The sequence below is a fragment of the Lupinus angustifolius genome, chromosome LG03 (genome assembly GCF_001865875.1).
Source record: "Lupinus angustifolius cultivar Tanjil chromosome LG03, LupAngTanjil_v1.0, whole genome shotgun sequence".
NCBI classification, from domain to species: domain Eukaryota; kingdom Viridiplantae; phylum Streptophyta; class Magnoliopsida; order Fabales; family Fabaceae; genus Lupinus; species Lupinus angustifolius.
In genome coordinates this window covers 7,605,148-7,619,965 of record NC_032011.1, presented here as the reverse complement: position 1 = coordinate 7,619,965, position 14,818 = coordinate 7,605,148, and the positions used below count along the sequence as shown (strand labels likewise).

Below are 14,818 nucleotides of genomic sequence, written 5' to 3'. Positions count from 1 at the left end.
TTTACAAAATATCCAAAAGCTCCCCTCTTACAAGCTTCCCCTTCTCTATTTATACAAATAATACCCTAGTCTAACTAACTAATAAGGGTATTCTAGGAATTCCCTCTTTATTTAATTCAAACAACTCCTAACAACTAACCTCTTTTCTACTACCCTATGCCAACCCTATCACCCACTTAGTGGGAAAACGCTTGGTGGTGGTTGTAATAGTTCATTTCATTAAATTTACATTTATGGTTAATATCAGGCAGCAAAGGTCCCTGTGAAAGAGTATGCATTTGATGAAAAGAAGCTTGCAAATGTGCAGTCACAACTGGTATATTCCTTCCTCAAAATTTAAATAATATTTTATTTGATGTATTAACCAACTATAGTTTATCTTACCAACCAATCTCTGGATTATGCAGGAGAAGTTGGTGGCTGGTATTTATCACTTGAACAATATGGCCAAAGATGCTTATAGGTCATACTTATTGGCATACAATTCACACTCTATGAAGGATATATTCAATGTTCACCGCCTTGATTTACTGGTACAAATTTGTCACTCATTTTACTTTGCTATTTACATGATTTCCCTAACTATATGGATATCCAAATCTATCAAATAGTTAATACACAATATCTGAATTGATCTATACGTCTAAAGTTGAGTGTATGTACGAAGACATACATACCATACCTGACATTAGAAATCAACCATTTCTGTAGGATTTCTTATCATTTCCTTCCATTTTATTATAAAACTTGCAGAGTTGAGAGCTATAGTTGAGTTGGTTATAATATGAATATATTATAACAATCAAGCCTTATTCCTATTTGGTGAGGTTGGCTGCATGAAATAAACAAATTTTCATGATACTCTATCATAAAGTATGTCCATTGACAACACTAATCTTTAAATCATTCTAAATCATTTTGCCTATGACTTTTCTTGGGTCCCCCTCTGCCTTTAGAAATTAGACTAACTTTCATTTGATCTAGTCTCCTTAAATCATTCTAAATCATTTTGCCTATGACTTTTCTTGGGCCCCCTCTGCCTTTAGAAATTAGACTAACTTTCATTTGATCTAGTCTCTTTACTAGGACTTCTACTGATCTCCTCCACATAAGTCTAGACCACCTTCGACAATATTCTACTAACCTTTCTACCATAGGACTACCTTAACTTTCTCTCTAATACATTCATTCCAAATCTTTTATTGTGTAGTGTGTCTACTCATCCAACACAACATTCTCATATATACTACAGTAGGTTTATTTTTTGCTGGCATTTTACCGCTGAATATTTAGTCTCATACAACATTACTGGCTTTATAACAGTGGTAAAATTTCCCCTTAAGTTTGTGTGTCACCTTTCTACAACATATAATACCTAAAGCACTCCTACATTTCATCCACCATGGCCTAAATTCTATGATTTATGTCTCCCTCTATTCCCTACCGTTTTGTTTGATTGACTCAAGATACTTAAAACCTTTTGACTTATAGTAAAATATTATCTCCATTTGTCACCTCTAGGGTAGGATTACTTATATAACAATTAAAATTGGAATATAAAAAGGAACATTTGCTGTTTGAAGCCCTAGTTAAAGGGTAAATAATTCTATTTTAAAAGGTTGTAGATAAGTTAATAAACTTATAGACTAGTATAACATAGAAGGGTGTAACATGTTATTGATAATCATTCTTTCTTTCCCTTTGGCACTCCATTCCTTCTATCTTCTTTAGTTTTCCCCTTTTTATTTCTCTTAAATCAGATCTATTCACGATCTCTACTTATAGTACCCAACATCTTGTGTCAAATACTGTCAGTTTGTCCGCTCTTTCCTATGCTACCTTGCATATTTCTCCTAAGAGCACCTATGGCCTAATGGCTTTGCTGAATTTGGTAGCAGGTTTTTATTTAATTCCAAGAGAGTAATGTAGTTTTATCTTTCATTTAGTAGGAGCAATTGGTAAGTTCATTTAATTCAGGATTTTGATTAAAAAAGATGCTGTGACCACTTCAGTGGTAGCCTGGCTTGTGAATAGATGTTTTTTGGTACAAATTAAATCTGTTCGGTTTAATGTAGCATGTTTGGCAAACATGATAAAATTACAGAAAGTGTTTATGGAAAAAAGCAGAATTTAACTGATTTAAAAATACAGTTTGATAATTCTGAAACCAGTCACATTTTTCCTATTTCACCACTTTATAATTATAACTTAATCAAAATATTAGTGTATATGAATAACTTCATACCGTTTTTTAATTTACATATAATTGTATTTTTTACACAATCCAAATAAAACAAATCATTGCATCATCACATTTTAGCTATAACATACCCAAACATAAATTGATTCTATTATAATGATTAAAACAGTTACCAATTATACATATACTTGATTGTTGAAATAATCTATTTTTTTTTGCTCATAATTCAATCCACATATTCTAGTACCAAGTCTACATAAGAATCATGGTTGTGGAACTTCAACCAAAATTGTTAGATAGTGATAGCCCTACTTTCTGTATTTGCACAGGCTGTTGCTGCTTCATTCTGTTTCTCAAACCCGCCTAAGGTGAATCTGAACATAGACAGTAGTGCTTCGAAGCATAAGAAGAAAATACGTAAGGTCGAAGGAAGCAGGCTCGAGCTTCCGTGACAAGAATCCCTATGCAAAGAGAAATGCTGATGATGAGTGACAATTATTAGCAGGAGACATGTCATGGCTTTGTCGTGGATTTGATTCCTGTGATGCCCTTCACACCTCTGAAAGTTTTGGTAGGAACACTTGTTTTGTATGATGAGATTTGATTTCATTAGTTATAGTTAAACAACACATTGTTAGAGTAATTGGAGTGTTATCTTCAAGTGGAATGTGTTTGTGTATTCAACTGTAATCTTCTGCAGGATTACTGGTACCCCATCCCATGTTTCCAGTTTTAAAGTTCTATCACCAATTTTCAGAAGCAGTTTATAAGTTCTATCTCATAATTGGTCAAAATAGGTGCAAAAGCATGTGATAAAGACTTGTGTGGAGACGTATGTATATAGAAATAACTAATAAATTTTTACAACATGATAGAATTTAATTTTAATTAAAATTTAGCCATTATTGATAACATAAAAATATAAGTATTATTGTATCCAAATATGATGTGTTGTATGTCTCTATTCAAGTTTGGCGGAGATGTTGATTTTGGTAACCTGACCACTCACAAATCAGTCATAAATGGAGTTCTGCCATAAATGCAATTTTTCTTGAAGAATTCAATATTTGATTGTCATATTAGAATTAATAAATGGTTTCAATATGCAATAGAACATAAGTTGGTTGTACTTAGGGTTTCCCTCTAACCCAAACAATGTTCTAGGCTCTTTTAAGAAATCAAACATTGTCCAACACATGTTAGGATAAAAAATAAAATTAATACCGGAAAAGAGCCTCAAGCCCAATACTCAATTAATTATCAAAATTAATGCAGGAAAAGAGCCTCAAATCAGACTTAATAAATTTTGAAATATTATTTATGATAAAGAATAAGAGTTAGTTTTATTTGGGAATCAATAAATAACAATTAATAAAATGCTGGAGGAAGATCCACAATGTAAAAAATTAAGAATAATAATTGATTCCAATTTGGTTATTAAAATATGTGTAATTATTTATTTTGAGTCTCAATTTTTCGATGTTATTCGATGTTACCAAGTTAGCCTATGATAAATTTAAATTATCATTTTGATCCTCATTTTTTCAAGGAAAAATTACGTTAGTCCTTCCGTCTTCACTCAGTTGTTAACGTTAACAGAGTTGATCACGTATCATGTTAAGTGCTGACGTTGTCATATATGGCAATTCCACCCATAGTGGTAAACACAAAATTTTGATCCTTAAACCATGTTTTTTCATCTTAAATCATCACCCCCAAATAAATTAAAGTATAATTTAGCCGAATGTTAGCTAGTTTGGTTTCATGATTTTTTACCAATGAACTTAGATTTCTACAAGAAATTCAATTCGGACTTCATGCTCACTTTAGAAATTAAGCTAATAAGGCCTAAAGCTGAGCGACGAGTCCAAACATCTGGCATGAGAATCCAGCGAAGTAGAATCATCATCTAAAAATTTCATTCGAAATATTTTCATGGAGAGCGAGGATATAGCATCACATCTTCAATATCAATATTATACTTGGACCAATAAAGAGCTTGAGCCTTCAACATCACACCACCTAATAGATTGATATCTTGTCGAAGATAGGTTATCAAATTATTGCTATGATCCATAATATTAGACACATTCAAATCCTCATGTTGGATAGAGCCTTTAACGCCTAATTCAGGACATAATGTCTTTGCTAATGTATCAAGAATACACCCCCACTACCCGCCACCCTTATAGAGATATAAAGGCTTCCTTCAACAGAAGCAGCAATTTGACCATCCCCATTTCACTTTCAGTTTCCGTATCCGTATTATCCACATTTTATCTGCGGTATTCCCCCTATGAGATAAAAAGAAAAAAAAACATGATTATATACAGATTCATACGCCATTACTCCAGTAACAAGGAAGATAAGAGTATAGATACGCAAACGGTTATAAATGAGTTTTGGGAATAGTTCTATAGGGATATAGAAGAAACATCAAACCTTCAACAAGAAGATAATGGTTATAATGATCATGTTATTAATTTGTTGAAGAATTTTAAGAAGAGTAAACAAATAAAAAATAATACTATAGATGTATCAGATAAAGAGTTAGTTAGTGGAGTTACAAATTAATATTGAAGAATTAACGATTAAATTTGATGAGTTTAATATATTTAAAGAAACTCCAAACTTAATTAATAAATTAATAGGGAAGGATCTTATATGTGCTAAAAGTTATTTGTATAAACACCTAAATATAAATATATATAATAGTACTATAGAACATTTAGGTCAATATACGCTAGAGGCTATCATTATATATATCCTAGGATTGTTGTACAATAGTATTCAAAGCACATCAGTTGTTAGGGTATCTACATGGTTGAATAAGCTAGATAGCACTGTTAGAACACACTCTAATATAATTAATAAAATACACAATAAGATTAATAGTAGTAAGGTTGTTGATATAAATAAGAATAAAGGTAATAAATTTGAAATAGGGAGTAAATTGTTAGAGTTCATGATAGAAAGAAAATTGATCCATATAGAGACAATAGATGATAATAAGGCTGTTGTGAAAGAGAAAGGTAAGGGTTATGTAAAATCCAATTTATTCGCAGTATGTAATTTTGAGTTAAATCTTATACCGTTGAAGCTAAATCTTCCAATGGTTTGCAAGCCATCAGATTGGAGACACGAATCAGAAATGAATTTTGTCTTCAATGATTATAAAATGAAGGATACCTTTATGTTATCTAATCTTAGAGGAGGATACTTAAGCGATCCAACGATAGAAATATATAATAGGTTTAGTCTTATAACCTCCCATAACCTAAGTAATTTTAATATTGAATTACATGAATCTAAATATAAGGAACTTTGTATAATATTAAATGGGCTTCAAAATCAAGGATTTCAAATAAATAAAGATGTTTTAGAGTTCATTAAGAAGAATCGTACTACTTTCGAAAAAGAAGGACTTATGATGCCAAGGATACTAGCACACGTTAATTTGAAAGAAGCTAACGACCATCTGAGGATATCTTATTTCCTTAATAAACCTATTAAGTCGACATGTAGCCTTAGTGATCTCTTAAAAGAATTAGCTAAGCAGATGCAGGCAGCTAGGTATGATGATTTAATAATCAGGCTTGCGTCCGCATACGAGGATTTTGTCTTTTATCTGCCTGCCTTTATGGACTTCCGTGGTAGAATCTATCGCTCTGGTATCTTACATTTTCATGAGCGTGATTTATCTAAAAGTTTATTAATATTTTCCAATAATCCTCAAGAAGGAAGTAACATGTTTACAAAGGATATCGTATCATCTTCTGCTGCCTTTAAGTATAAGAAATTCTATCATTATGATGATGCTCTTCAATGGTATAAAGAAAAGAAGAGTCTAATCTATACTTCTGATGAAAGTTTAATAAGCTTCGCAAAGGATGCTAGTGATCCTTTTCAGTTCATAGCTAAGGTATTGTGTCGCGATGAAGAATATAATAGACAACTAATAACTCAAGATGCAGCTGCTAGTGCATATCAGATTATGAGTTATTTATTGCTTAACGAAGATATGGCTAGGAAAACTAATCTTATTCCTCACTCAGATGGTAAAATACAAGATGTATACATGAGCATACTCAATGAGTTTAAGGAATATTTGCATATAAAAATAAATGATATGTATAAGTTCCCTCAGCTGGAAACTATCTAGATAGCTTCTTAGCGCTTAGTTACTTTCTCCTTCTGCGCCGCTAGCGCTACTACTCCTAGTGATAGGAATAACCTACTCTTTTTCGCGAGAAGGCCCATCCCTGGATCTAGTGGCCGGTGACGTATTCTAATGATCTGGATCTCTGGCTTATCTCTTACTTGACGGATTCTATTTCGGCTAGTGGGATTTAAGTGACGATAATCAGGGAAAAGGGTTGATTGGCTCTGATCGATACCATCTAAAAGTGCTTGCTTCATCCATTCGTGACATTACTGGTTATTCTTACTAAGTTTCGCTTCTAGTGACTCTTGGAATCATGCGCATGGCTCCATGTTGGCCTTAATTTTGTTGGCGTCGGTGTAACGACTGGTGCAAGTAACAAAGACTACGAATGCCCTAACACCACTTGTTACGCATTAGAGTTAAGAAACCTTGGCCGCTTTTTAGTAGAGTTGCTTCCCCCTATTTATTTATAAGGCGAACAACCCGCACAAGCTCTTGAAATAGGTCGAGCTGATCTCATCTCTTGAATGAAAAAAAATAAGTGGATCAGATTGCATCTCCTATCCTGTGACCAAGTAGAAGAAGTAGAGCTGATTGAACAACTTACTTGATGAGATCGGCGCCTCTGCTTTCAAAGGTTCTATCCGGAAAGGGACTTCCTTCAGAGGAACTGCATCTGCAGCTATTACTACTTGTGCTCGTATTTACATGTACCCTTTTATATCAAGATCCGATTGTTACTACACGGACACAGATTCTATATTTCTAGGAAACCCTTTATCTGACGAATTAATTTTGTCGCAATATCAGTTGTTGGAATCTGTTGCTCACGAATGGTCTGCTTAAGCCAATAAGATCGAAAAGGCTATCTCCGAGTGGCAAGAAAGAGTGCGGCACTTTCCTTCAAGCAGGAAGGATGCAAAGTCATCCAAGGGAAAGCTAGACCTCGAGTGACGAAAGACGGGAGGGAATAAAGTAAACCGACCAGGCCTGGCCTTCAGCACCATCAGAGCTCCCATGTCGTCAGAAATCCAATATGTGGTCGCTTCTCCTGCAACCGAAGAGGATGATCTCCTCTCTCCTCATTGAGTATGCTCATGTATACAACTTGTATTTTACCATCTGAGTGAGGAATAAGATTAGTTTTCCTAGCCATATCTTCGTTAAGCAATAAATAACTCATAATCTGATATGCACTAGCATTTTGGGCCTGTAGATTTCCCCGTCCCCCTTCGTCGGGTGGTGCTTGTGTGGGGGGTGTGCCACCTGAACCTGAAATCGGGCTTGAAGCTCTCGCCTTACCAACGAGCCGACTGCTGATGGCTGTTGGTCACGACTACCACCAAAAAGCTCAAATGAAGATTAATATTTCACATTTTGGAGTGTGCATCTGAACCATACCGAGGGAGAGATACTTGGAAAACGGAAAGAAAGGTGCGAGACTATATCCACATCGATTCAAATCATTAAGTCTGAGTTTTGAGGACAAAAATCTTACCTGGCGTGTCGAAAAGGTGAGGGTGCTACTCCTGCATCTTCTCCTCGTCTTCCCATGTAGCTTCGCGCTCGGAATGATTCCTCCACTAAAAGATTATCGCCCTTAGGTTTAAAGACATCTGAACGACCGCCATAATACCCACGCCTAATAAAAGTATCTTGGTTTTTATTAGGTATATGGATAGGAAATTTATCATCATCTAAATATTTCATTCGAAATATTTTCATGGAGAGCGAGGATATAGTCATCACATCCCAGAGAAGGTTGTTTAATGCTAGGCGTCTAGACCTACTACGCCCGAGCCGCATCCCCGACACACTTTCTATATCCACCATGTGTTAAGCATATAGCTAGCGGTTCGGATCAAAGCCTTACTATGGATTGGGACCTGCAGTGGTAGAAGCTGGTGAACCGGGCGTACTATTTGACTTGACTTGCTCTTTCTTCTCTTACCTTACGCAATTTCTAGTTAAGTTAGAAGAAAGGCATGGGAGAAAGAATTCAAAGCATGATTTTCGATTCTATATCTGACTCGGGGGCGAACACCCCTTTTTTTTATGCCCGTCGCCTGTGTTAAACGGGATAGATTACATTACAAATGGAGTCTTTGAGTAGGAACCACGTGTTGACACCCTTGTTGGGGGATGAAGTCTTAGTTAGCGAGATTTGTGCGTTAGGCCCAATTAGACCCAGGGGCAAGCAACGCCTAGCCAATTTCCATAATGTAGAAAGAACAGGAGTCCCACCCAACAGAGGCCTGGAGCTGCAAGCAACTCGACTAGAAGGAGTGGAGCGGAGCAGCATCGGGATAGGATGGACTAATAGCTTGAGTTCTCCACTGAGCTTTCTTGCCTATTTCAAGACAATACAGGATTATATGTCTTTTGAAAAAGAAGTTATAATAGTTTATGAAAGGGATAGCAAAAAGAGACGACGGCCCTATCCTGATATAGCCAATTTGATGAAGTTGATTTCCCTCCTTTGTTGGTTTAGTTCTGTAATGGATAGAGCAGTAATCTATGGTATATCCTATTTCAAGACAATACAGGATTATATGTCTTTTGAAAAAGAAGTTATAATAGTTTATGAAAGGGATAGCAAAAAGAGACGACGGCCCTAGTTGGTGGGGAGGTACCTACCTTGGGTTTCAAAGATCCCCCTTGATGAAGGGGTTACGTGGGAGCCAACCTGGAAGGCTATACCTAATTCTCCTTACCTCTCCCAACAATTGAGATTTCCGACTATCGAATCAGATCCATATAAAGAAAGCTTTATTGCAGTTCCGCTTCTTTTCTTGCTCTAAAAAAAAGGAAGAAAGACTTCTTTGTTGTTTGACAGTACACCCACGTGTATGATTTTCGGTATGAGTCGGGAGCCAGTAGAACTATCGGGGGAATTGTACTGAATACGGTTCGTATTGGAATTAGTCGGAGTTAATACACCTTAGACTTCTTCTTCCAATCCCTCTCTTATAGAATTAATGAGCTGGTAAGTACATTAATCTTCCCCATTGACTAAGCATGATTCCCCGGTCGATTGAGTCGAACCTTAAACTCATTGAGTATGCTCATGTATACATCTTGTATTTTACCATCTGAGTGAGGAATAAGATTAGTTTTCCTAGCCATCCCTGGTCTGAGGACGAGAGGATTCCTTTCTACCGACACTTGATGCAAGGGGATCTGAGCTGACTGTTGACAAAGTAGAGTATTCAGACAAAGAGAACGGGAAACCTATAGGCTTCCTTCAACTTATAATACCAGGATAGAACGCTTATTCCCAATGTACTCTGCTAAAGCGTGTTTTTTTATCGAAATATAATTATATATCAGTTTATTTTTATGATTAATAATGAACACTGTAATTATGACTTTTGTTCTCTAGAAGTTTCTGAAATTTATACCAATTATTTTCATTAAGGATAGATGAGTCTTTATTCCACACACTCTCTACATAGGTATTGTAACACTTAACAAATTCTGATACTTTATTATCCCACATTTTACGTTTTACTTTACTTTTATAGGTAGCTGGTAATAAGTTATTAAATATATCAGTAAGATATTGATCATTGATTGGTTCATCATTTATTAAACTAGTTGTGTTTAAATGATCTTTTAGATAATTATGCTTGTAAGGAATAATAATATTTATATTAATCAAATCATTAATGAAGTTAATAGGATGGCCCATCTGAATAAATACATTGGTATATATATCAGGAACTATTCTAGCGTAAGACGCAGTAGTTATAAAATTGTCATGAACGGTATATATAGGTGCTCCCTCCCTCAATAATGATTCTACCACTTTTAAGGCTATGTATGCATCCTTCTGATAGCAACAGTAGGAGTTACTACTTACGCCAGCACCTGACGAGCAAAGATCTAAGACCGATATAACTGACTTGTAGGAAGGTTTGTAACTTGAGTGACTACAACTCTACCCGGAAAGAGAGACTAAAGCAGGCGAGTGTAGGATAGGGAGTGTTTTCGTTCAGCAGCTAGCCTGCTAGATTGAAAGTACTTAGCCAGGGGGAGTCGAGACCAGGCCAAGGGCCTAAAGTCTCGAAAAGGCTAGGACTACAAGAAGAAGCCAAGCCTGAGGCCAAGAAAAGCGAGCTCAAGATCAGGAGCCAAAGCAGACCGAGAAGAAAGTAAGGCGGAGACTGGCAGCTGCAAGTCAGTCGGTTGGCTTCCGGTACTAGAGCAGTCGCTCTTTCTTTCGCCAGCGAGCGGAGAAGACCATAGGCCAGAAGCGAACTGGAGAGGCTGAAAGATGGCGGGGGGATTGGTCCACTTTAAGAGGCGCCTGGGTAAGCGAGATAATCTTACCTAGTGAAGGGGAAGTACGGAGGGACAGGGGCTATGAAAGCATGATTGGGGAAGTCAGTCTTTCCCCTATGGTAGTCGGTACTCTTCACGGGGTCTAGTCTGCTTTCGAAAGGGGCGTAAGCGCTAACTAGACCTCAGAGGAAGGAGTGGAATACATTCTATGAGAGGTTGAGCGGAGCTGAAGACGCTCACAGGGCATGACGACTATCTGCAATAGGCCTCAGAGGAAGGAGTGAGGGCAATAAGGGAAGTCAAGACGGGCTTAGCCGTTCTCAGAGCTTTGACTTACTGATATATTTAATAACTTATTACCAGCTACCTATAAAAGTAAAGTAAAACGTAAAATATGGGATAATAAAGTATCAGAATTTGTTAAGTGTTACAATACCTATGTAGAGAGTGTGTGGAATAAAGACTCATCTATCCTTAATGAAAATAATTGGTATAAATTTCAGAAACTTCTAGAGAACAAAAGTCATAATTACAGTGTTCATTATTAATTCCTTCTGAAGGTCAGTAAGAAAAACCTTGTTACCCTTATCTCCTCTTTGAATGAGGAAGCCTATCATCTTACAACCCGGACTCTATCGAAAAGAGGGCATATAGCCCGAGTCCTGAATACTTTAAAGACCGATTACGACTGTTGCAAGAGTGGACACCCTTTCCGACAAAGGACGGGAATCGTACTGATAGAAAAGGACATATAGCTAATTACATAACCTCTAACTCCTCTGTCTACCTGTACCCGAGTGCTTAACGGGAGGAGAGATCTTTCATAAAGAAAGAGTACATCGAACGTGATATCGCTTCAAATTTTTGGATGATTTGGTAGCTTCCAAGGGTACTGTAACATTAGGGTCTTTTAGACTTTTTGAACTAATGCCTAGTGCTGCTTCTATGGATAAAACTAAACTCATACAGAAGGTTGAGGATTTGATACAGAATAGAACACTTCGATTACTACTATCCATCTTTATAAACCATATAAAAATTGATAAAGAGGGGGACCCAATTGATAAGATCTTAGGTTTTGTTCCAACTGCCGTATCGGACAAGGATCGAATTAGCAAGCCTAGCAGAGTCCCCTCTAGCAGTAGCACTATAGTCCGTCCTTATTCGCAAGGAAGTATCCGCAAGTCAAAGGAAAGCTAAAGGTTTGCTCGATTGAGAGAGCGAGTGGTTAGCCGATCCCTTTCAAGAAAATCCTATTCCAAACAGGGATGTCGGTTCGGCATCATAGACCTCGGATTTTTTTTGCGGACATGTGTCCTAGCTCAGATAAACTGCTTTCTCACCTTTGGAAGCAGCTCGAACGAATGTGAGAGGAGCGAAAAGCGAGCACATCTGGGCTCTACCTTTATCTACGGATCTAAGGGAGCATAAGCAAGTTTCACCTCAAAAAGTAAAGGTTCTTTCTTTCAATTCAAACCGTTAGACGATAACTTGGTATGGAAAAGGGTTCTCCGCGTCGCATCGGTTTTTCATAGACCTAACCTAAAATGGCACCCCCCCCCCTTTCATCTGCATCTAAAAACAGTGGTTAGGCCTAAAAATCGGTATTCCCAAGATGCGGTTAGATTCCCCGGTGAAGGTGAAATGCGGTCCAGGAACACTTTGGGGTGAACACCCATCCGAACAAGTAGGGTCAATAGTTCAGCATTTAGGCCATAACATTTAGCAACAAAAAAATCTTTAACCCAACAAGTGCTCTCCGAACCAAGCTAGATAGTCTCCTATCACTAGGCTCACCAACCAACCTGGACTTTGATTCTGATTATTCCTACCGGATATCAAAACCATAAGGATTGTTTCCAGCCATGAGTTCCCATATTACATAAGCACTCTTGAGTGGGCTGGGCCATTCCATCAAATCTTTGAGAAGGGCCCCAATCTCGTATTTGATGGTCGGCGTGGCGATAGGCTTCGCTTCTGCGACTGCCTCCCCAGCCGTTGCAAAGACTGAGCGAGAACGGTAAGGGGCGCACAAAGAATGTCGTTGCGCGGAGATGCGATTAGCCAAGCTGGGGCAAAGAAAGTCGTCCGGCCCCTTACCGGATTAGGAATGCGAAGGCCTTTCCTTCGAAAGGAAACCGGAGAAAGAAAGAGCTATGCTGGGGGGCCTTGCCTCATGATTTTATTGGCAAGCATTTGGCTGTTGACGTGTCCTCCGCACCCACTTGAAGAGAAATATGAAAACTTGTTAAGTCCTAAGGATAGCTATAATCTCGCAAAACTTAGCAATGATTTTTGGAAATATAAATATCCTGATATAGCTAATTTGATGAAGTTAATTTCCCTCCTTTGTTGGTTTAGTTCTGTAATGGATAGAGCAGTAATCTATGGTATATCCTATTTCAAGACAATACAGGATTATATGTCTTTTGAAAAAGAAGTTATAATAGTTTATGAAAGGGATAGCAAAAAGAGACGACGGGTGACTCTAAGTGTACCTACTACGAAGAGAGATAAACGAAAGACTCAATCCTCAGCATGCGCGAACTTTATTCATCAGAAGGATGCATACATAGCCTTAAAAGTAGTAGAATCATTATTGAGGGAGGGAGCACCTATATATACCGTTCATGACAATTTTATAACTACTGCGTCTTACGCTAGAATAGTTCCTGATATATATACCAATGTATTTATTCAGATGGGCCATCCTATTAACTTCATTAATGATTTGATTAATATAAATATTATTATTCCTTACAAGCATAATTATCTAAAAGATCATTTAAACACAACTAGTTTAATAAATGATGAACCAATCAATGATCAATATCTTACTGATATATTTAATAACTTATTACCAACTACCTATAAAAGTAAAGTAAAACGTAAAATGTGGGATAATAAAGTATCAGAATTTGTTAAGTGTTACAATACCTATGTAGAGAGTGTGTGGAATAAAGACTCATCTATCCTTAATGAAAATAATTGGTATAAATTTCAGAAACTTCTAGAGAACAAAAGTCATAATTACAGTGTTCATTATTAATCATAAAAATAAACTGATATATAATTATATTTCGATAAAAAAACACGCTTTAGCAGAGTACATTGGGAATAAGTGTTCTATCCTGGTATTATAAGTTGAAGGAAGCCTTTATATCTCTATAAGGGTGGCGGGTAGTGGGGGTGTATTTTTTAAATGATCAAATTGAAGTTTATTTAGAAATGGATTTCCATTTTGTTCGTGAGAGGGTGTCGCGTGGTGAAGTTCGGGTATGCTATGTTTCCAGCATGTACCAATTGGCAGATGTCTTTACCAAGGCTTTATCTTCTGCTAAGTTTGCTCCTCTTCGGTCCAAGCTTCATGTAGTTCCTCCCCTTCAGCTTGAAGGAGCTTTTAGACCCGTCCTACCACCTTTCTTTTTCAAGGTTGAGCTTGTTCAATGGAAGCTAATGCTATGCTGCCCTTCCCTTGTTCAAGAGAAGGCGAGGACTTTCTTTTAGCTACCGGCCCAAACAAAAGAGATTAGCCTCTTGATCGAGTCAATAAATCATGCCTCAACTGGATAAATTCACTTATTTCACACAATTTTTTTGGTCATGCCTTTTCCTCTTTACTTTCTATATTCCCATATGCAATTCCTAAAGGAGCAATCCCAACAGGAATGAATCCGTATCGACAACTAGTAAGAAGAAAGGTCCTTGCTGGTGCTTGCTTGTCCGATATAGAGAGAGGGGAGATTCCATGCCGCCAAGAGGCGTGTTGGTCTGATATGGTGGGGATAGGTGGTTGCCCTTTCTTACTTGGGTCTGTGCTCATAAGGTTGCCCATGACCAAAAGACCGATCGCGACACGATTTTCAGATTATAACTGTCTCATTTTGAGGGTGCCAACACTTGGTCTTAGATCTTGTCAGACGGAACTAGAGTAAAGCCAGCTCTCTTTCTATTCTTCGGATTCAAGAAGACCCTGGGATATTGAACTGGAGCTAGAGTCTCCTTTCCGTCCATCGATTGGCAAGCAAGCCAAGAAGAGGAGCCTTGATCTCTCGGTGAAGTGAAAATCTTCTTCATCCGAGGATAAGGAAGCCGATGCGAGCTCACGTCAGTTCTACGTCTTTCTAAGGAATGGGCTGATACAGGTTCAGGTGAAAGTCGCCAAAAAC

General features: G+C 37.3%; 2 protein-coding genes across 2 annotated transcripts in view; both read left to right on the top strand.

Annotated features, from left to right (window-relative positions):
- Positions 1 to 2,819, top strand: part of LOC109343313 (DEAD-box ATP-dependent RNA helicase 51-like) — a 10,724-nt gene extending 7,905 nt beyond the window's left edge. The window contains 4 exon segments of the mRNA XM_019581547.1: positions 248 to 316; positions 408 to 533; positions 2,530 to 2,637; positions 2,639 to 2,819. Coding sequence (XP_019437092.1) covers positions 248 to 316; positions 408 to 533; positions 2,530 to 2,637; positions 2,639 to 2,692 — 357 coding nt within the window. The 3' untranslated portion in view covers positions 2,693 to 2,819.
- LOC109342314 (probable DNA-directed RNA polymerase) lies at positions 5,166 to 13,698 on the top strand. Its single transcript, XM_019580324.1, has 4 exons — positions 5,166 to 6,331; positions 7,582 to 7,690; positions 10,571 to 10,775; positions 12,881 to 13,698. The coding sequence occupies exons 1-4, from the start codon at positions 5,166 to 5,168 to the stop codon at positions 13,696 to 13,698; spliced, it is 2,298 nt and encodes a 765-aa protein (XP_019435869.1).

What these genes read in the sequence shown, in the direction of transcription:
- LOC109342314 (XM_019580324.1), top strand. Translation starts at nt 5,166, where the DNA reads ATGATAGAAAGAAAATTGATCCATATAGAGACAATAGATGATAATAAG. An exon ending in CATATAAAAATAAATGATAT is followed by an intron (nt 6,332 to 7,581) that starts GTATAAGTTCCC and finishes TTGGGCCTGTAG; the next exon opens with ATTTCCCCGTCCCCCTTCGT. An exon ending in TCTTTCCCCTATGGTAGTCG is followed by an intron (nt 10,776 to 12,880) that starts GTACTCTTCACG and finishes ACCCACTTGAAG; the next exon opens with AGAAATATGAAAACTTGTTA.